The sequence below is a fragment of the Saccostrea echinata genome, unplaced genomic scaffold, assembly GCF_033153115.1.
Source record: "Saccostrea echinata isolate AGI-Se365-2 ecotype Australia unplaced genomic scaffold, CSIRO_AGI_Sech_v1 ptg000019l, whole genome shotgun sequence".
NCBI lineage: Eukaryota > Metazoa > Mollusca > Bivalvia > Ostreida > Ostreidae > Saccostrea > Saccostrea echinata.
Window position 1 is genome coordinate 4,755,001 of NW_026889768.1, and position 23,210 is coordinate 4,778,210.

At 33.5% G+C, this 23,210-nt stretch overlaps 1 protein-coding gene and 1 long non-coding RNA gene across 2 annotated transcripts in view; one reads left to right on the top strand and one right to left on the bottom strand.

Moving 5' to 3' along the window:
- LOC133189607 (receptor-type tyrosine-protein phosphatase T-like) overlaps nucleotides 1-23,210 on the bottom strand; it is a 47,689-nt gene that overhangs the window by 15,408 nt on the left and 9,071 nt on the right. Inside the window, exon 10 of the mRNA XM_061324995.1 lies at nucleotides 23,031-23,179. Coding sequence (XP_061180979.1) covers nucleotides 23,031-23,179 — 149 coding nt within the window. The remainder of the gene's footprint in view (nucleotides 1-23,030; nucleotides 23,180-23,210) is intronic.
- LOC133189769 (uncharacterized) lies at nucleotides 12,074-13,793 on the top strand. The gene is made up of 3 exons (XR_009721520.1): nucleotides 12,074-12,151; nucleotides 12,593-12,657; nucleotides 13,262-13,793. It is a non-coding gene; the product is annotated as an uncharacterized LOC133189769 (long non-coding RNA).

A 23,210-nucleotide genomic window follows, 5' to 3' on the forward strand; every position in this document is an offset into this window, starting at 1 on the left:
TAAGGTCAGAATGTTTACTGAGGAAGTGGAGAGTTGATTACAACTCCCAGTGTGTAACAGGCTAAGGATTATTATATAACCCCCCCCCCTTTTTTTCGTGGAAAAAAAATGACAGCAGTTGCAACATGCAATATCTCTCTAGAATTGAATTCACACATCGGATCGACACGAAACTTTAGAGAACTGTAGCTGAGACTCCAAAGTAACTTCCTGTAGAGTTTTATGGTCTTTCTCTGAAAAATGTAGAAATTACATTTTTTTTTCCGGAAAAACTTCAAAGAAAAAAATCATCCCGAGAGCAATGTCAAATCTTTCTCTTAGTTTCAAATAACACTTCAGATAGATATAAGATTTCAGGGAGTTGTAGCTAAGAACCTACTGGAACTTTCTTAAGTTTTATTGTCCTTCTCTCCCTCTCTCCAAAAAAAAAAAAGAATAATGAAAATTATCGGCAAACATGACTTTGGGTTAAATTTGAAACTAAGGACATGCATCCAGCTACAGTAGCAGGTTAAAACATAGAACGTAAAGAATTTTTTTTTAAATGACCTTGACCTTTGACTTGACCCAAAGGTCACAATCAAGCTTAAGGATGTGGAAGTAGTTACAATTGTTAGTTAAAAAGAAACATAAAATAAATAACTCACACACCCCCCCCCCTTTCTTAAAAAAAAAATCACATCAACAACAACGTAGAATATTTCTGTAAAATTCAAACCAGACCTCGGATCGACACCAAATTTGGTACAAATGTAGTATAGACCTCAGAGAAACTTTCTGGAAAGTTTTACGGTGAGTCTTATAAGTATAAAGAAGTCATGAAGTTTCACGGCAAAAACTACAAGTTCTGTTGTGTTTGAAATTAAAGTGCAGGTGAACGAAGAAATGATCTTAACCTTTTATTGGCTATTTCTTCAGATGTCGTTAATAGCATTCGATTCTCCTGATATGATATGACATTTTAATAACGAGCATTCTCTCTTTCTTTTACATGTGGAATTTATTTGATTTTTATTTGGAATTAATCAGTTTCCAGAAATAGCGATTTTCGATATATTAAAAACAATTCTCGCTTTCATTGTCGTGTTTCCCTTCTAGAAATGCATGTTGGGAGTTTAATTTGTGCTACATATATTTAATATAACCCAAAGAAATGCTTATTTAAATGTTTCATATTTATTTCAGGATATTCAGTCAGAAATGCTAAAATCCGAACCCCATCTTTAAAGCTTTCAACAAAGCTACATGTATTTACAAAAAAATCAGCATGCTCACAATATCGATGAATCGGGCCACAGTCCACTAATACATTTTCATTAGGGAACAGTGTTAACGTTTTCTCACGCAGCCCGTCCCTTCTTATTTTATATACTGCTTGCAAGTTCAGGAACTATTTCCTTCTACGGAACTTCTTTCTTCCCCTACCGATTCTAAAAATACGCTTGCATCTATTCTATAGTCCTAAACATTTTAACTTACTACTGGTGTCGGAATGCGTGGCCTAATGGTTAGCGCACCTGCCTTTCAACCCAAGGGTTTTGAGTTCGATCCCTGCTTGAAGAGCAATTTTTTTTTAAATAGACTTTTACGGAAACATCCAAAAATGTTTAACGACTAGTAATTTGTTTAGGAGAAATGATTTCTCTTATGTTTTATTAAGGTCTTTCGTCTTCAGCGGAAGACCCTTCTATTATTCTTCGGTTTCTTTTCTACCTTCATTAGGGTCTTCCGTCTTCAGCGGAAGACCCTTCTATTATTCTTCGGTTTCTTTTTTACCTTTATTAGAGTCTTCCGTCTTCAGCGGAAGACCCTTCTATTATTCTATTGTTTCTTTTTCACTTTTATTATTATTCTTTTTTTTTTTCTTTACAATTTTTGTGCAGATGATTTCTCGGAGATGGCTCGATCGATTTACTTGAAATTTTCAGGGAAGATGTATCTTTATCTGAAGCTTATACGCTTTTTTCAATTTTTTGAAAATCACTTCCGGTCGGGAGTTATCTCCCTTTTATCAAAATTCAGAGGACCTCCTTGTCTGCGATGGAACTCAAAAATGGCGTAAGCTAGAGCGCTGAAACTTTCAGTGATGACAGAGGACATGTTGCCATATTGCACCTGGGTTTAGATATTTTTCGGAAGTGCCTAGTATGGAAGCTCGGTAGGGGTCGAAATTTAGGACACGAATCATGAGTGAATTTTTGAGACATTTTGTGTCATATCTTTTAAAGTATAATTATTTTGTTAAAACATATTGAACAAAATTTGTGCAAAATGACAAGATCTGTAACATGATATCAAGAAAAAAGCGATGACTCATCACATTAGGGTCCGATATGGGCCAAAAGTCTTTCATCTATAACTCTTAAACAAGCATTATTTTGGTATACATTACTGAAGCAAAAATATTTATCTTAACAATTTACAACTATATATTATGATTTTTACGTCGTATGGCACATAAATAGGGGCCACAAGGGGCCAGAATGCTTAATCTTTGAAGCTCTATATCTCGAAAAGGGAAAACATTTTGAAAAGCAATATTGAACAAAAGTTGTTTAGAATGATGATTTGAACAATGTGCATCCTTTGAATTTTTCCTAAACAGCCCCTATAAGGACTTAAAGGGACGGCCCCTAAATATTTCAAGTCTACATATCTCGAAAATGAAACGAAACTTCTGAATAGTCGTTGAACAAAAAGTCTTCAGAATTACAAGACCTTTCAAGTGATATCAAGAAAAAGGGGCTGACCCCTCAAATTAGGGGCTCAGAGGGGCCAAAAGTCTTTCATCTATAACTCCTTAACGTTAAATATTTTGATATTAAATATTGAAGCAAAAATGTTCATCTTCACAATCTGCAACTATATATCTTAAAATTTTCTTCAAATATTACGTAATTAGGGGCCATAAGGGGCCAGAATGCTTAATCTTTGAAGCTCTATATCTCGAAAAGGGAAAACATTTTGAAAAGCAATATTGAACAAAAGTTGTTTAGAATGATGATTTGAACAATGTGCATCCTTTGAATTTTTCCTAAACAGCCCCTATAAGGACTTAAAGGGACGGCCCCTAAATATTTCAAGTCTACATATCTCGAAAATGAAACGAAACTTCTGAATAGTCGTTGAACAAAAAGTCTTCAGAATTACAAGACCTTTCAAGTGATATCAAGAAAAAGGGGCTGACCCCTCAAATTAGGGGCTCAGAGTGGCCAAAAGTCTTTCATCTATAACTCCTTAACATTAAATATTTTGATATTAATTATTGAAGCAAAAATGTTCATCTTCCCAATCTGCATCTATATATCTTAAAATTTTATAAAAAAAATTTCGTAATTAGGGGCCATAAGGGGCCAGAATGCTAAATCTTTGACGCAAGCTCGTCTAGTAATTCTTAATTTCTTTAACTTTTCTGAGCAGAAATCTCTTGAAATGCCTCTGTTTATTGGATCTTTCCACCTATCTGTATGACCTTGACCTTTGACCTTGATATATGACCTTGACATTAAGGTCAGAATGTTTACTGAGGAAGTGGAGAGTTGATTACAACTCCCAGTGTGTAACAGGCTAAGGATTATTATATAACCCCCCCCCTTTTTTTCGTGGAAAAAAAATGACAGCAGTTGCAACATGCAATATCTCTCTAGAATTGAATTCACACATCGGATCGACACGAAACTTTAGAGAACTGTAGCTGAGACTCCAAAGTAACTTCCTGTAGAGTTTTATGGTCTTTCTCTGAAAAATGTAGAAATTACATTTTTTTTCCGGAAAAACTTCAAAGAAAAAAATCATCCCGAGAGCAATGTCAAATCTTTCTCTTAGTTTCAAATAACACTTCAGATAGATATAAGATTTCAGGGAGTTGTAGCTAAGAACCTACTGGAACTTTCTTAAGTTTTATTGTCCTTCTCTCCCTCTCTCCAAAAAAAAAAGAATAATGAAAATTATCGGCAAACATGACTTTGGGTTAAATTTGAAACTAAGGACATGCATCCAGCTACAGTAGCAGGTTAAAACATAGAACGTAAAGAATTTTTTTTTTAAATGACCTTGACCTTTGACCTTGACCCAAAGGTCACAATCAAGCTTAAGGATGTGGAAGTAGTTACAATTGTTAGTTAAAAAGAAACATAAAATAAATAACTCACACCCCCCCCCCTTTCTTAAAAAAAAAATCACATCAACAACAACGTAGAATATTTCTGTAAAATTCAAACCAGACCTCGGATCGACACCAAATTTGGTACAAATGTAGTATAGACCTCAGAGAAACTTTCTGGAAAGTTTTACGGTGAGTCTTATAAGTATAAAGAAGTCATGAAGTTTCACGGCAAAAACTACAAGTTCTGTTGTGTTTGAAATTAAAGTGCAGGTGAACGAAGAAATGATCTTAACCTTTTATTGGCTATTTCTTCAGATGTCGTTAATAGCATTCGATTCTCCTGATATGATATGACATTTTAATAACGAGCATTCTCTCTTTCTTTTACATGTGGAATTTATTTGATTTTTATTTGGAATTAATCAGTTTCCAGAAATAGCGATTTTCGATATATTAAAAACAATTCTCGCTTTCATTGTCGTGTTTCCCTTCTAGAAATGCATGTTGGGAGTTTAATTTGTGCTACATATATTTAATATAACCCAAAGAAATGCTTATTTAAATGTTTCATATTTATTTCAGGATATTCAGTCAGAAATGCTAAAATCCGAACCCCATCTTTAAAGCTTTCAACAAAGCTACATGTATTTACAAAAAAATCAGCATGCTCACAATATCGATGAATCGGGCCACAGTCCACTAATACATTTTCATTAGGGAACAGTGTTAACGTTTTCTCACGCAGCCCGTCCCTTCTTATTTTATATACTGCTTGCAAGTTCAGGAACTATTTCCTTCTACGGAACTTCTTTCTTCCCCTACCGATTCTAAAAATACGCTTGCATCTATTCTATAGTCCTAAACATTTTAACTTACTACTGGTGTCGGAATGCGTGGCCTAATGGTTAGCGCACCTGCCTTTCAACCCAAGGGTTTTGAGTTCGATCCCTGCTTGAAGAGCAATTTTTTTTTAAATAGACTTTTACGGAAACATCCAAAAATGTTTAACGACTAGTAATTTGTTTAGGAGAAATGATTTCTCTTATGTTTTATTAAGGTCTTTCGTCTTCAGCGGAAGACCCTTCTATTATTCTTCGGTTTCTTTTCTACCTTCATTAGGGTCTTCCGTCTTCAGCGGAAGACCCTTCTATTATTCTTCGGTTTCTTTTTTACCTTTATTAGAGTCTTCCGTCTTCAGCGGAAGACCCTTCTATTATTCTATTGTTTCTTTTTCACTTTTATTATTATTCTTTTTTTTTTTCTTTACAATTTTTGTGCAGATGATTTCTCGGAGATGGCTCGATCGATTTACTTGAAATTTTCAGGGAAGATGTATCTTTATCTGAAGCTTATACGCTTTTTTCAATTTTTTGAAAATCACTTCCGGTCGGGAGTTATCTCCCTTTTATCAAAATTCAGAGGACCTCCTTGTCTGCGATGGAACTCAAAAATGGCGTAAGCTAGAGCGCTGAAACTTTCAGTGATGACAGAGGACATGTTGCCATATTGCACCTGGGTTTAGATATTTTTCGGAAGTGCCTAGTATGGAAGCTCGGTAGGGGTCGAAATTTAGGACACGAATCATGAGTGAATTTTTGAGACATTTTGTGTCATATCTTTTAAAGTATAATTATTTTGTTAAAACATATTGAACAAAATTTGTGCAAAATGACAAGATCTGTAACATGATATCAAGAAAAAAGCGATGACTCATCACATTAGGGTCCGATATGGGCCAAAAGTCTTTCATCTATAACTCTTAAACAAGCATTATTTTGGTATACATTACTGAAGCAAAAATATTTATCTTAACAATTTACAACTATATATTATGATTTTTACGTCGTATGGCACATAAATAGGGGCCACAAGGGGCCAGAATGCTTAATCTTTGAAGCTCTATATCTCGAAAAGGGAAAACATTTTGAAAAGCAATATTGAACAAAAGTTGTTTAGAATGATGATTTGAACAATGTGCATCCTTTGAATTTTTCCTAAACAGCCCCTATAAGGACTTAAAGGGACGGCCCCTAAATATTTCAAGTCTACATATCTCGAAAATGAAACGAAACTTCTGAATAGTCGTTGAACAAAAAGTCTTCAGAATTACAAGACCTTTCAAGTGATATCAAGAAAAAGGGGCTGACCCCTCAAATTAGGGGCTCAGAGGGGCCAAAAGTCTTTCATCTATAACTCCTTAACGTTAAATATTTTGATATTAAATATTGAAGCAAAAATGTTCATCTTCACAATCTGCAACTATATATCTTAAAATTTTCTTCAAATATTACGTAATTAGGGGCCATAAGGGGCCAGAATGCTTAATCTTTGAAGCTCTATATCTCGAAAAGGGAAAACATTTTGAAAAGCAATATTGAACAAAAGTTGTTTAGAATGATGATTTGAACAATGTGCATCCTTTGAATTTTTCCTAAACAGCCCCTATAAGGACTTAAAGGGACGGCCCCTAAATATTTCAAGTCTACATATCTCGAAAATGAAACGAAACTTCTGAATAGTCGTTGAACAAAAAGTCTTCAGAATTACAAGACCTTTCAAGTGATATCAAGAAAAAGGGGCTGACCCCTCAAATTAGGGGCTCAGAGTGGCCAAAAGTCTTTCATCTATAACTCCTTAACATTAAATATTTTGATATTAATTATTGAAGCAAAAATGTTCATCTTCCCAATCTGCATCTATATATCTTAAAATTTTATAAAAAAAATTTCGTAATTAGGGGCCATAAGGGGCCAGAATGCTAAATCTTTGACGCAAGCTCGTCTAGTAATTCTTAATTTCTTTAACTTTTCTGAGCAGAAATCTCTTGAAATGCCTCTGTTTATTGGATCTTTCCACCTATCTGTATGACCTTGACCTTTGACCTTGATATATGACCTTGACATTAAGGTCAGAATGTTTACTGAGGAAGTGGAGAGTTGATTACAACTCCCAGTGTGTAACAGGCTAAGGATTATTATATAACCCCCCCCCTTTTTTTCGTGGAAAAAAAATGACAGCAGTTGCAACATGCAATATCTCTCTAGAATTGAATTCACACATCGGATCGACACGAAACTTTAGAGAACTGTAGCTGAGACTCCAAAGTAACTTCCTGTAGAGTTTTATGGTCTTTCTCTGAAAAATGTAGAAATTACATTTTTTTTCCGGAAAAACTTCAAAGAAAAAAATCATCCCGAGAGCAATGTCAAATCTTTCTCTTAGTTTCAAATAACACTTCAGATAGATATAAGATTTCAGGGAGTTGTAGCTAAGAACCTACTGGAACTTTCTTAAGTTTTATTGTCCTTCTCTCCCTCTCTCCAAAAAAAAAAGAATAATGAAAATTATCGGCAAACATGACTTTGGGTTAAATTTGAAACTAAGGACATGCATCCAGCTACAGTAGCAGGTTAAAACATAGAACGTAAAGAATTTTTTTTTTAAATGACCTTGACCTTTGACCTTGACCCAAAGGTCACAATCAAGCTTAAGGATGTGGAAGTAGTTACAATTGTTAGTTAAAAAGAAACATAAAATAAATAACTCACACCCCCCCCCCTTTCTTAAAAAAAAAATCACATCAACAACAACGTAGAATATTTCTGTAAAATTCAAACCAGACCTCGGATCGACACCAAATTTGGTACAAATGTAGTATAGACCTCAGAGAAACTTTCTGGAAAGTTTTACGGTGAGTCTTATAAGTATAAAGAAGTCATGAAGTTTCACGGCAAAAACTACAAGTTCTGTTGTGTTTGAAATTAAAGTGCAGGTGAACGAAGAAATGATCTTAACCTTTTATTGGCTATTTCTTCAGATGTCGTTAATAGCATTCGATTCTCCTGATATGATATGACATTTTAATAACGAGCATTCTCTCTTTCTTTTACATGTGGAATTTATTTGATTTTTATTTGGAATTAATCAGTTTCCAGAAATAGCGATTTTCGATATATTAAAAACAATTCTCGCTTTCATTGTCGTGTTTCCCTTCTAGAAATGCATGTTGGGAGTTTAATTTGTGCTACATATATTTAATATAACCCAAAGAAATGCTTATTTAAATGTTTCATATTTATTTCAGGATATTCAGTCAGAAATGCTAAAATCCGAACCCCATCTTTAAAGCTTTCAACAAAGCTACATGTATTTACAAAAAAATCAGCATGCTCACAATATCGATGAATCGGGCCACAGTCCACTAATACATTTTCATTAGGGAACAGTGTTAACGTTTTCTCACGCAGCCCGTCCCTTCTTATTTTATATACTGCTTGCAAGTTCAGGAACTATTTCCTTCTACGGAACTTCTTTCTTCCCCTACCGATTCTAAAAATACGCTTGCATCTATTCTATAGTCCTAAACATTTTAACTTACTACTGGTGTCGGAATGCGTGGCCTAATGGTTAGCGCACCTGCCTTTCAACCCAAGGGTTTTGAGTTCGATCCCTGCTTGAAGAGCAATTTTTTTTTTAAATAGACTTTTACGGAAACATCCAAAAATGTTTAACGACTAGTAATTTGTTTAGGAGAAATGATTTCTCTTATGTTTTATTAAGGTCTTTCGTCTTCAGCGGAAGACCCTTCTATTATTCTTCGGTTTCTTTTCTACCTTCATTAGGGTCTTCCGTCTTCAGCGGAAGACCCTTCTATTATTCTTCGGTTTCTTTTTTACCTTTATTAGGGTCTTCCGTCTTCAGCGGAAGACCCTTCTATTATTCTATTGTTTCTTTTTCACTTTTATTAGGGTCTTCCGTCTTCAGCGGAAGACCCTTCTATTATTCTATTGTTTCTTTTTCACTTTTATTATTCTTTTTTTTTCTTTACAAATTTTGTGCAGAAGATTTCTTGGAGATGGCTCGTTCAATTTCTTTCAAATTTTCAGGGTTGTTGGGTCTTTATCTGAAGTTAATTCCGGCAATTCCGTTTTTGATAAATCCCTTCCGGTCGGAAGTTATCGCCCTTTTATCAAATTTTTAGTGACCATTTTGTCTACACAAAAACTCAAAAACGACAAAAGCTAGACTGCTGAAATTTTCAGTGATAATAGAGGACATGTTCTAGTTGTGCACCTCAGTTTTCAAATTTTCTGGAAGTGCCTAGTATGGAAGCTCGGTAGGGGTCGAAATTTAGGACACGAATCACGAGTGAATTTTTGAGACATTTTGTATCATATCTTTTCGAGTATAATTATTTTGTAAAAACATACTGAATAATATTTGTGCAGAATGACAAGATCTTTAATATGATATCAAGAAAAAAGGGCTGACTTATCATATTAGGGGCCGAGAGGGGCCAAAAGTATTAAATCAATAACTCTTTAACGATCAAATTTTTGGTATATATTACTGAAGCAAAAATGTTTATCTTAACAATTTACAACTATATATTATAATATTTATGTCATATGTTACATAATTAGGGGCCATAAGGGGCCAGAATGCCAAATCTTTGGCACTCTATATCTCGAAAGTGGAAAATATTTTGATAAGCAATATTGAACAAAAGATGTCCAAAATAATGTTCTTAACAAGATGCAACCTTTCATTTTCTGCTAAACGTCCCCATTAAGGAGTTGAAGGGCCGGCCCTGAAATACTTCTTTTGTAAATATCTCAGAAACGAAAAAGAATTTCTGACTAGTTGTTGAACAAAAAGTGTTCAAAATCATGAGAGCTTTAAAGTGATTTGAAGAAAAAGGGGCTGGACCCTCACAATAGGGGCTGAGAGGGGCAGAAAGTCTTTAAACAATAACTCTTTAACGATCAATAGTTTGTGATGCATTACTGAAGCAAAATGTTTATCTCAACAATTTACGACTAAATATATTATGATATTCACATCATATGTTACATAATTAGGGGCCATAAGGGGCCAGAATGCTAAATCTTTGACGCTTTATATCTCAAAAGTGGGAAATATTTTTGATAAGCAATATTTAACAAAAGATGTCCAAAATAATGTTCTAAACAAGATGCAACCTTTCATTTTTGCTAAACGTCCCCATTAAGGAGTTGAAGGGCTGGCCCCTAAATACTTCTTTTGCGAATATCTCAGAAACGAAAAAGAATTTCTGACTAGTTGATGAACAAAAAGTGTAAAAAAAAAAATCATGAGTGCTTTAAGGTGATATCCAGGAAAAGGGTATGACCCCTTAAATAAGGGGCCGAAAGTATACAATCAATAACTCTTTAATGATCAATATTTTGTAATATATTACAGAAGCGAAATAGTTCTTCTTCCACACACTTTATCTAAATAACATGATGTTGATATCATATGTTACGCAATAAAGGTCTTTACGGGGCCAGATTGCATAATCTTTGGCGCAATATGTCTCGAAAAGGAAGAATATTTTGATATACAGTATTGAACAAAAGACGTTCAAAATCATATTCTGAACAATATGCACTCTTTGAATTTTTGCTAAATGTCCCCATTTAGGACTTGAAGGACCGGCCCTTAATATTTCTTTTGCATATATCCCGAAAACAAAAAAGAATTTCTGAATAGTTGTTGAACAAAAAGTGTTCAAATTCATGAGAGCTTTAAGACGATATCAAGAAAAAGGGGCTGACCTCTCATATTAGGGGCCAAGAAGGGCCGAAAGTCTTTAATCTATAACCCTTTAATGATCAATATTTTGTTAAACATTATTAAAGCAAAATTGTTCGTCTTAACAATTTATTTATATCATTATATTTGAACGAAAATCTCAGTCAAATTCTTATCTCATCTTATCAAAAATCGGATGGAAGACCCACTCGTTGCTCGCAACGAGATCTCATCTAGTTATTAAGGTCTTTCGTCTTCAGCGGAAGACCTTCTTGTTATTCTTCGGTTTCTTTTCCACTGTTTTTCTTATTATTTTTTTTCTTACCGATTTTGTGCACGCGATTTCTCGAAAACGATTCGTTCGATTTTCATGAAACTTTCAGGTCTGATAAAACATTAAAAAATCTTGATACATATTTTTTTATTTTGATGACGTCACTTCCGGTCCGAAGATTTTTGCGATTTAGTGATTTTTGGAGGGTCAGTTTGTCCGCAGGTTTTCTGAGAAAGCACTCATCACAGGAACGTGAAACTTTTAGCGAAGACAGAGCAACATATGCAGATCTGTAATACGTAGTTAACTTTCACCGGAAGTGCCACACGTCGACGCTCGCTATGGCCTGAAAAAAGTTGTATCGAGAGTTTCAAATTTTCGAACACTTTCTGTACGATATCCTTTTACTTGGAAATATTTTGTTAAAACATATATAACAAAATTTGTGCAGAATTACAAGATCTTTTAAATGATATCTCGAAAAAAGGGCTGGCCCCTAAAATAAAGAATCTAAAGGGGCCAAAATATTTTTCCTGATATCTCAAAAAGTATTGAGAATTTGTAATACTTCAAAAAGCAAAGTTGTTCAACATGACAAGTAGCAGCTTGCGGGATCATCAAAATGCGTCGAATGACGTCACTTCCGGCCAAACAGGAAGTAGTAGAAAATTGCTTATTTTCACAGATATTGGTACAGTGCTGCTATCCCACAAGTTGACATGGGATGGGATTGGATATGATTCAGGATTGAGGATTCACGATAGAAACATATAGTAGTTAATCCAATCCTATCCTATCCTATCCTGTATCCTACAGCCAATCAGATTCGAGTAAAGGTTAATTCATATGTCAGAATAAATTACAGAAACGCAAAAGGATATAGAACGTTTACAAAAGAATTATTTATAAAATCACAAAAGAAAGTAGACGTTTTTTTCTTAACACACATTTATTCTATTACCTTCGAGTAATATGGCGTACGATCTAACCGTGAACGATCACCGGAAGAAGTTTCGCATATAAACAAAGAAGAGATCGGACATCAAAAGATCGTATTTCTTCAGCATGTTTGGATGATTAACTCAATTCCTACTTGTGTTACAGTTCAATAACATGTTTCACTGTTAAATGTGCTCTGTTTGTCTGGATAATTCCACTTGAACCGTCAGCGGTGGACTATAACAGATCATAATCGCAGTTGTTTGGTGCAAGACCATGTAAGTATACTAAACACTGTAAATGTGTGCATGTTTATACATATCTCTCCCTTTAAGCAATGTTTTAATGACTTGAACTATTAAAAATTTACTCTATTGTAATATACACAGAAATCGGATGTGGAAAAAAGAGGTAGTGTAGAAAGGGGAGGGGTAGGGGGTTAAATATTTACAAATACTTTGTCACATCATCAGATGTATTATACCTTTTTCAGTTTGTTATTGCTATATACTCATTCCCCTACTGTGGTTAAAAAATATTTTTTCTTATCTGATTGCAATTTAAAATAATTAAATGCAGAATCATCATGATCATTTCTTACGCTTATTTGTATAATAAGCCCACTCAGCACTTGCATGTACATTGTATGTATGACCTATTGTGAGTTAAACATAAAATGTGTAACATAAATTAATCATTTATTATCTTCTTCATTTCAGAGAATGGTACCCAATTTTGCCTGCCCTCATTAGTCATCACAATATAAAAGATTTTACATTTAGAAGTACGTATGATTAGATTATTTATTTTGTGTTTATGCATGTTTCATTAAAATACATCAAAATCATTATCTAAGTTGGGATGAAGTGTCTGCAGATTTTATGAATAAGTGATTTTCTTCATTTTAAAATGTTGAGAGTAAAACTGAAATTAATGTATAATTGTTCTGGTCATCATGGTCATGTTATATGTATTTTCATTTTTTTTAATATTCAAATTTCAAGCAAAAAATGAAAAGAAATTAATTAACAAGATATTAAATAGATTATTACAAGCAGAAAATAGAGAGAGAAAAAAACATCCAAACATATAATCATACTAGTTAGCAAGACGACGAGATGAAATGAATTATAATCTACAAGTAAATTATGTAAATTATGATTGTTTAATTAAGATATGAGTTATGACTATGAAGTTGCAATATAAGATTTGATTTTGCTTGATTTCTTTAAAATTAATGCATTACTCTGGGAGAGAAAAAGGTGAAATTCAGACAATTGTACATGAAATGAGAAAGATAATCACAATCAAATACAGTTTTAATGCATAATGTATATGACAAAATTTACAATCTACATGCACATAATGGTGTGTGTTTTTTGCTTCAGGACAATCCTGCAAATTTGCAACTGTACAAATTGCACTTCATCTCATCTGCTGCTGGAATAAATAATGAAAGATTTTCAAACCAGTGTCCAAGAGCCTCCTAGAGTCTGGAATGATGGTGTTCTTTATTAAGGAGATCAGTGTGTGATGTATTTGTTTTCTGTGCATTGATGACATTTGTGAAACTGTTCGGTTACTTTATGACCATCTCTCTGACAACTACTTTGACATTTGAAATTCAATTTGAGCAACGGACAAGCAGGCCAAATAATATGCATGTAAAACATACAATTGTAATAAGACATTGATAAACTTCAATTTAAACAAACTACATGTACATGTATCTTTGAGCTTGGCATTGAAATACATGTATACTTTACATGGACACTTTTAATGAATTTGTCTCATGATAATGGAACATTCAATTGTTATACATTGTAGATATAAATTGTAGATAATATGCATTTGGTCCAATATATATAATTATATTTATATTCACTGAAAAAAGGAATTACCCTGAATAAATATTGTGAACTTGGTCAATTATTTTTATTCCTCATTTAGACACTGAATAACATTCAAGATCAAATGTCAAGATAAAATACAAGATTTACTTAAATTTGGGTTAAAAATACTGTAACAACTGTGGATTCTTATGCATGTTTTATAAGATCTAAGGAATATGTGTGAGCTGACTACAATAATTATTGCTGTCAACCTGTCTGACTATGAAGATTTAGGAAAATGTTTTCTGTAAACATTAATTGATTAAATTCTCACACAAATATTTTTTTTAATTAAGATACACTTGTACGGCACTGAACTGACCATAAATTGAGAACACTGAAGCGAAATAAGAAATTTTAACATTTTGAATATCTTGATTTTTATTTAGCAAACATGATGAAAATGTTGCATGTTTGTAAAATATTCACATACAAACAAATGATGAACTGAACATTTCAAGCAGGAATAACTTTAATAATAAATATAAAACAAATTTTTATCATACATTTAAAATTGAATATAATAAGACAATTTTAACTTATTTGATGAATGAAAGTCAACATATTCTAGATCTAAATTTTGACTTGTCTGTTCTCGGTTTATGGTCTTGTCATATCTTGAAGTTCTTATTTAGATTTACGCCAAAAGTAAAATCTAAAATTAGTGATGGGACATCGGTTAATTTTCATAATCGATCATCGGTTGGAATCGGTTACTGCTTCTGATGCGATTTTAATGATTATAATTGAATTTCATAGTTTTGTATACAAAAAAATTATGTTTGATTGTTTCCTGTAACATTCCCAAAAAATCAAGGGTCGGTAGGTCGGGAATTTTTTTTTTTTTTTTTTTTTTTTTTTTTGCTTATGAATAATGGAGTCAAACATCCCGGTGAAGCATAATATTTTGATGCCATGATATAATAAACCCGGGTTCAATATATCGCATAATATTTTGAACCCGGGTTCATTTTTTGCTGCGATATAACGAACCCCCTTATAAAATATTGAACCCGGTGGGTTCAGCATATTATGGTTATAATATATTGAGTCCCCTACTCTTTTAATTTAAGAGGGAGGGGGTTCAAGATATTATGTTCATAAAATATTGAGTTCCCTTTCCCTTAAATTTAAGAGGGAGGGGTTCAAGGTATTATGACCAAAAAATATTGAGTCCCTGACCCTTAAATTTAAGAGGGATGGGGTTCAAGATATTATGACCATAAAATATTGAGTCCCCCCATCCTTTTAATCTAAGAGGGAGGGGGTTCAAGATATTATGACCATAAAATATTGAGTCCCCCTATCCTTTTAATCTAAGAGGGAGGGTGTTCAAGATATTATGACCATAAAATATTGAGTCCCCCTACACTTTTAATCTAAGAGGGAGGGGGATCAAGATATTATGACCATAAAATATTGATGGCAATTTCAGACTTCAAAATTTGGATTACATTATTTTACTCTCATTTCTTTAGGTATTGCACAGATTTTAAAAAAAATACAATTTTAATATAAAGATACCCAACCCTTGAGATCTAACAATTAAATCAAAGTTAGTGTGTGTGAGATGGGTGTTAGATACTTTCACTTTCCAAAGTAGTCTTTAAATGGAGGTTCAATACTTCTCAGCCAAATATTTTCTATCCTTTATAAAATGTTGTGGGGTTGAACATTTCACTGTCATATCTTGAACCCCCTCTTACCATTCAAAAATTATTTTTAGGTCAATAATTTTTAAACAACATCCTAAACACATATATGTCTAGTAGGGGGTACAACATTTTACAGCCATAAATCCTATCTTAAACCTCCACCCCACTCTACCAAAAAAAAAATTAAATTAGGAAGTACAACATTTCAAGGCCATAATCTTATGAACCTCTATGCTTTAAACAGAGAATGTCTGTAATGGGGTTCAAAATATTATGACCACAAGGCTATAATATATTGAACCCAGGGTTCAAAATATTATGGCCCTAAGGCTATAATATATTGAACCCCGGGTTCAAAATATTATGGCCATAAAACTATAATATATTGAACCCTGGGTTCAAAATATTATGGCCATAATATTTTGAACCCCGGGATCAATATTTTATAGGGGGGTTCAATATTTCGCAGCGATATTTTGAACCTGGGTTCAAAATATCGTGGGGTTCAATATATTATATGACACCGGGACTGAATTATCCAGGTGTTATATTTACAATGGACAATCACCATGGCTGCCTAGCGGCAGAAAAGGAACTTCAAAAAGTTGTGGGGGGAATCGATTACTCTTTATATCGAAGGTAAATGTTGACTAAGTTGCATATTTTATATCTCAAATGAAAGATACAATTAATATTTTTTGAATGAAAAGATTCAGCTGATTGATCAAACCAAAGAGCAAATACAGATTTGGCAGAAAAAAATCCACCTGGGGGTAAACTGAATGGGTCGGTCGGGTTACAGTAAACAAACATAATTTTTTTAGACCCTATATATGCACCATTTGGTTCTTAATCACCTCTGCTTCGTGCTAGTTGGCTAGTATCAGATGCAGACGCCATTTTCTTTCATTAAGGAGAAATAAATTTTAAACCAGAAATGGAGAATTCCGGAATGTATTGTATTAGAAGTATGTTTCCGATGATCGATTATGAAAAATTATAATCGATCATCAGAATCGGTAACATTTTTTCGTCGACAATCGATGTTTTCTGATTATCGGTACAACACTATCTAATATACAGCTGATATAGGTGCAGTTAGATCTATATGATATTTTCGTGATGCCTAGTTATGGGGAAAACAAAGTTTTGCATAAATTTTACATGAACAGATGAAACATACACTTGTTAAAACATCAAACATATCCTATTTTTGTCATTATTTAGTATGTGTAGACATGATAGAGAAATTGTTTCTTCAATGAGTACGGTTATAATTCAGTGTACCTATCCCGCATGAAGGATTTGGTATTCGTGGTCTGATTCTTATAAAGAGTTTAAAAATTTTGTTCCTTTTGTCTACTTTATCATAACATTAGAAAAGTATCTGCAATCTTTATTGTTTCCCCATTTTTCTCTCTCTAATTTTAACTCCATTTCTCTTTCGTAGAGAACAAATTCGAAAGAAATCACAAATACCTTGACGTCTCCCGATCATTGTTAGTTTTGTTTGTTTGTTTGTATGTTGTTTAACGTCCCTCTCGAGATTTTTTCACTCATATTGAGACGCCACCACTTGCCGGTGGAGATTTGCAAATTTTGTCCTATACTTGGCACATACGGCCATTGAGCAGTGAGGGATCTTTTTCGTGCCAGCACCTACTGCGACACGGGACCTCGGTTTATACGATCTCATCCGAAGGACCGGTCTCCACGTCCCACAGTGGGATTTGAACCCGCGACGTAAGGATCAACTCCTTACTTCGCGACTCTCGAGCAGATGCTCTAACCACTGCGCCACGCGAGCGACGATCATTGTTAGTATGTAAAATTAAACACAAATAAAATTTTACTATATTTTTTTCTTCAATTCTTCCGAAGTTCCAATTTCTTCACATGTTCGCTAGATCAATACTTGCCTACATTTTATTACAATTCTTTTGTTTACATTTTAACTGTTTACTCGCAAATTAATTCATGTGGGGTTTCGGAAATTAATGGAAGTCGATCTCGATTATTTTTTTCTCCATTAAAATTTATTATATCTAAATTAATTACATAACTATAACTGATTTTTATTTGATGGTCATTTTATAATTTTTTTTTTCGTTTTGTCAAATTAACTCCTAAATATTAAAAAAAAAACTGAGAGCAGCAGGATACAATGTAGGATAGGATAGGATTAGACTGAAATGACAGGATAGGATTGTGGATGCAGGATTCACGATAGGATAGCTAAGATAGGATTGTCAACTAATAGGATAGAGCACTGTATTGAATTGAATTATGCATGTCACAGAGGACGTCTGATTGTATTTCCTGTCGAGTATCGTCTCTTTTGTCACTTCCGGTTAAACCGGAAGTGACTATAAATGATGTATTTCTGCAGATATCAACAAAAATTAAATGATTGAATTCAACCAAGACTTTTGACCCAATTTTTTGTCGATTGGGAGTCATTTCCGGTCAAACCGGAAGTAGTCTTGATTTGCTTTATTTAACGAAAATCAGCATAAAAAACCAAATACAGAAAACATCATTTTTGGTCTGGAAGCCTTCTTTTTAAGTATACTTTACTTCCATTTATCCATCTTACAAGCAGTGCTTCTGAAACTTGGACGGAAGACCTACTCGTTGCTTTGCAACGAGCTTTGCTCTAGTTATTAAGGTCTTCCGTCTCCACGGAAGACCTTATAGTGATTCTACTGTTTCTTATTATTATTCTTTTTTTTTTTAGACAAAATTTTGTGCACGCGATTTCTCGAAAACTATTAAATGAATTTCTTTGAAATTTTCAGGGATAAAAGGTCTTTATATGAAGTTTACATAAAATTCCGTTTGTTGGTAAATTCGGTTCCAGTGCCAAGTTATGGACAATTTCCTGATTTTAAAATGAAATTTTGTCCTCGAAGGATCTAAGAAACGGCTAAAGATATGAACTGGAGACTTATTAGAGATGATAGACCATGACTTCTAGATGTTCGAAATTACCTTGGTTTTCGTCGTCAGTACTTCCGGTCGTCACCGGAAGTGTTCAAAGAAATCGAAAATTTCAACTTTTCTTTTTTTAATCAAATCTTGCATCACATTATTGCATCTCTTTCGCAGTTTCGAAATATGTTGGTCCCACCGGAAACAAAAACGACAACTTCCGGTTATAAGAGAAAAACTACATAATTTGAGTATTTTTCTTTCCCATAAATATCTTTTATACGTAAAGTATTTGAAATGATTTCTAGATATGTTATTCAGATTGCAAATGTCTAGAGTAACGTCAAATATCTTTGCAAAATTCACTTCCGGTCGCGTGTTTTTCTGTCCTCAAAGTGAGAAAATATCTGAGCGAGATCTCAGAAACGGTATGAGATTAAGACAACAAACTGATATGAGTAATAGACCTTGAAGAGTAGGCAAAATTATTTGGGTTAAACTGTCAGCCGTCACTTCCGGTCGTCACAGGAAGTGATAAAAGAAATCAAAAAATACAACTTTTCTTGTTTAAACTAAAACTTGCATCACCTTATTGCATCTCTTTTGCTGTTTTGAAATATGTTAGACTCCTCCGGAAACAAAGACGTCAACTTCCGGTTTTAGGAGATAAAATACATACTTTCGATATTTAACTTTCTCATAAATATCCCTTAAAGAAAAAGAATTGAAATGTTTTAATACATGTTGTAGATACTGCAAATGTCTAGAGACACGTTAGAGATTTTTTATAAAATTCACTTCCGGTTGCGTGTTTTCCTGTCCTGAAAATTAGAATTTGTTCTCACAATTGCTCGGCAACAATGAACGACTGAAGTCTGAAACTTTCAGGATTGACAGTCCGTCATCAGTGTATTTGCATCGTATGAAAATCGTGTGTCGCCGTTACTTCCGGTTGTGACAGGAAGTGATGCAAAAAAGTGAATGGTTAATGGTTAGCACGTTGGATTTTCACGCTGAAGACCAGGGTTAAATCTCCAGAGTGTCTGAATTTCTTTTATCACTTTTTCAGCTTGAATTTTCGTTTTTATATTCAGAATCGGACGGAAGACCTCTCATTGCTCGCAATGAGTTTCTAGTCATTATTATTTTTCTTCCTGGGTACTTTTTTGTCCGTGAGTGATCTCCGAAACTACACATCCGATTGAGGTGAAACCTTTCTAGGGTTAATAGGAATGTTATGTAGATTTGCGGAACGAAGGTCATTTTGCGCGCACGCGCATGCACGTGCGTGCGCGTGCAAAGCGTAAAATGACCAATATACTTGATATAGCTGTAACTTTTATATTTTTTGACGAAATGCTTTGATACTCAGAATATAAGGATATATTAATAGTGTAGACAAGATGACATGGTCAGAATGCGCATGCATGCACGTGCGCGCATGCGCATTGATTGAAATAACCAATACAATTGATATAGACTTAACTTGTACATTTTTTGATGAATTGCATTGAAACTCAGAATATAAATATATATTAGAGGTGTACACAAGAAGACTTGATCAGCGCACACATGCATGCATGTGCGTGCACGTGCGCGCGGGTGCAATGAGTAAAATGACAGATATACTTGATATAGCTATAACTTTCATATCTTTTGATCAAATGCTTTGATACTCAGGATATCAGGATATATTAAAAGTGTAGACAAGATGACATGGTCAGAATGCACATACATGCACGTGTGCGCATGCGCAATGATTGAAATAACCAATACAAATTATATAGACCTAACTTGTACATTTTTTTTGATGAATTGCTTTGAAACTCAGAATATAAATATATATTAGAAGTGTACACAAGATGACATGATCAGCGCACACATGCATGCACTTGCAAGCACGTGCGTGCGCGTGCAATGAGTAGAATGACCAATATACTTGATATAGCCAAAACTTTCATATCTTTTGATGAAATACTTTAATACTCAGAATATAAGGATATATTAATAGTGTAGACAAGATGACATGGTCAGCGCACACATGCATGCACATGCGTACGCGTGCAATGAGTAAAATTACCAATATACTTGATATAACCATACCCCTTACAATTTTTTGATGTAATGTTTTGATACTCAGAATGTATAGACATATTATAAATGAAGACAAAACGACATTGTCAACATGCACATGCGCGGGCATGCAATGCTAAAATGACCAATATACTTGATATAGCTGTAACTTTTATACTTTTTGTTGAAATGCTTTGATACTCAAAATATTTAGATATATTAATAGTGTTGACAAGACGACACGGTCATCATGGACATGCATGCACGTGCGCGTGCTTGCAATGCGTAAAATGACAGATATACTTAATATAGCCGAATTTTTTCATCTTTTGATGAAATTTGAATATAAAGATGTATTAAAAGTGTAGACAAGTTGACATGGTCATTTTGTACATGCATGCCCGTGCGCGCGCGTGTAATGCGTAAAAAAAACCAATATACTTGATTGCCTTATTTAATGAAGCTTACAGGGAATAAAACACCAAAAGGAAGTTGGGGAGCGTTTGGGGAACATCTGTAACGGTCCCCGTTACAATTAATACTAGTTGGAAATGAAATACAAGCATCTAAAATACAATATTCATGACATAGTATAACAGGTTTCACAATAAACGTTAATTTATGAAATTGTTATTTTCCAAGTTTTTACAAAAAAGGGGGAGGGGGTGGTTGGAGACGTACATCTACTTCATGCGGGATTTTGAAAAAAAGTATTTCTTCCTGCTATAAGCCTGTAGGCTGTCAGTAGAAACTACAATATATTTTCTGTCGGCAGTGGTATAAATTCAATTCCCCGCGCTTGCGCGGGATTTCATCTAGTTTGAAATAAAAGCATCACCAAAGTCCATAAATTTATTTACAACATCAATACCATTAGTTCCCAAAAATATGTCTAGCCATACTTTATTACTTTCTGTTACCAATCTTTTGATCCAAGTACATTTTAGCGATTTTATGAAAATATCCACATTTACCATCTTTAATCTTTAATCCTCCAGCTTGAGTAACTATATCCCTTTTAACTCTATCAATCTTTGATTTCCACATGTAAATTCAAAACGGTCTTTACACAATGAAGAGATTTTATCATAGTTTGGTGTAGGAAGGGAAATAAATAAATAAGTTGTAGCAAAAAATAGTTTTTACAATTTCGATACGACCAACAGGTGTAAGTACTCATCTATTCCATTATTGGATCAATGATTTAATTTTTGGTAGAATAATTTTGTAATTTATATCAGTAAAATTTTCTAACTCTACTGAAAAAATTATACCAAACAAAGTGAAGGTTTTGAATCCCCAATCTAGTTTCCATCCTGAATTATGATAAACTTTACTTGAATTTTTTTTAACCAATCCAAATAATTTTTGTTTATGAATTTTTCTCTTTAACCTGGATAATTGTGAAAAGAAATCCAAAGCATCGAGATCAGCAAAGAATTTCCGTGAACCGTCAAGGGCCAGTAAGATACATGTATCATCTGCATATTGAGAGATTTTGTGTTCTTTTTCATTTACTATAACGCCTCTTATATCTTTATTTTGTTTGATTAAAATTGCCAAGATTTCGGCACAAAGGAGAAACAGATAAGGAGCAAACGGAATCTCCTTGTCTACAACCTCTCTGAACAAGAAATTGTTCTTATAAAAATCCATATTGCAAAACTGATGCTTTAAATTTGTATTTAGGATCTTAATCCACTCAGTAACCTTTCTGCCAAATCCAAAGTATTTCAAGGCTTTATAAAGAAAAGACCACGAAATTGAGTCATATGCGTTTTCAAAGTTGTTTAGCATTAACAGACCTGGTATATTTATTGACTCTGTATAAGACATTAAGTCATAAATAAATCTGGTGTTTCCCCTACCTTTAATAAAACCTGTTGTGTATCAGAAATAATAGTTTTAGAGTAGACTTTATTCTAAAACTTTGACATCCAGTTATAAGTTTATACAGGACATTTAATAAAAATTATATAAAATATTATTTTTCATATTTTTAAGTACATGTAAAATTTCATTTTCCGCAATATCTTTCTCAATATTATTAGAAGTGTTCTCATCGAGATTTTTTTTAATTTCAGCTGGGTCAATAATTTAAAAAACAAAATTTATTATCGGTATTCTTTCTGAGTTCATGTACTTTAAGCTTTTATTGAGTTCTGCTGAAGTGAAATCAAAGTTTATGTACACAGAAATTTATCACGAAAATGATCAATCATTATAGGTATTTAGATGTTTCTAGCAGTTTAACCACATTTTAATAAACGAAGATTAACAGTAACATCTACTAAGGACAATCTTTGTACTTAAGATTGTATGGATTTATTTTTAAACAAATCTCAGTCTTTTATTATACCTAGGAACTGAATAAAGCACCATATAAGGTTTTGTAGATAAACCAATGGATCTCGCTCTATAAGATACCATCATTTTATTTTCATTGTTTTATCGTTCAGCAATGTCAATTAATGTTTTGTTCTGTTCTTTCTTTCTTCTTAACTGCAGCATTTTATATGATATTATATAGATAAAGGCTATTCTTTTGTCTGACATATTTTGAAAGAACACTTTCATTGTTTATCAACCTTGATAACTCTACTTACCTGCAATGAACAATTATTGGACCGTCAGCTTCAGGTCGGTCATTTTTCACAAGATCCCGAAAGCAGAGGAGAGTATCAGCATCGAACGGAACTCCACAATCAGGCCAACCAGTAAAGTGAAACTGGGTCACTTTTTTAATTACTTCGTTCTATAAGAAAGAATATTAGTTCAACAAATGA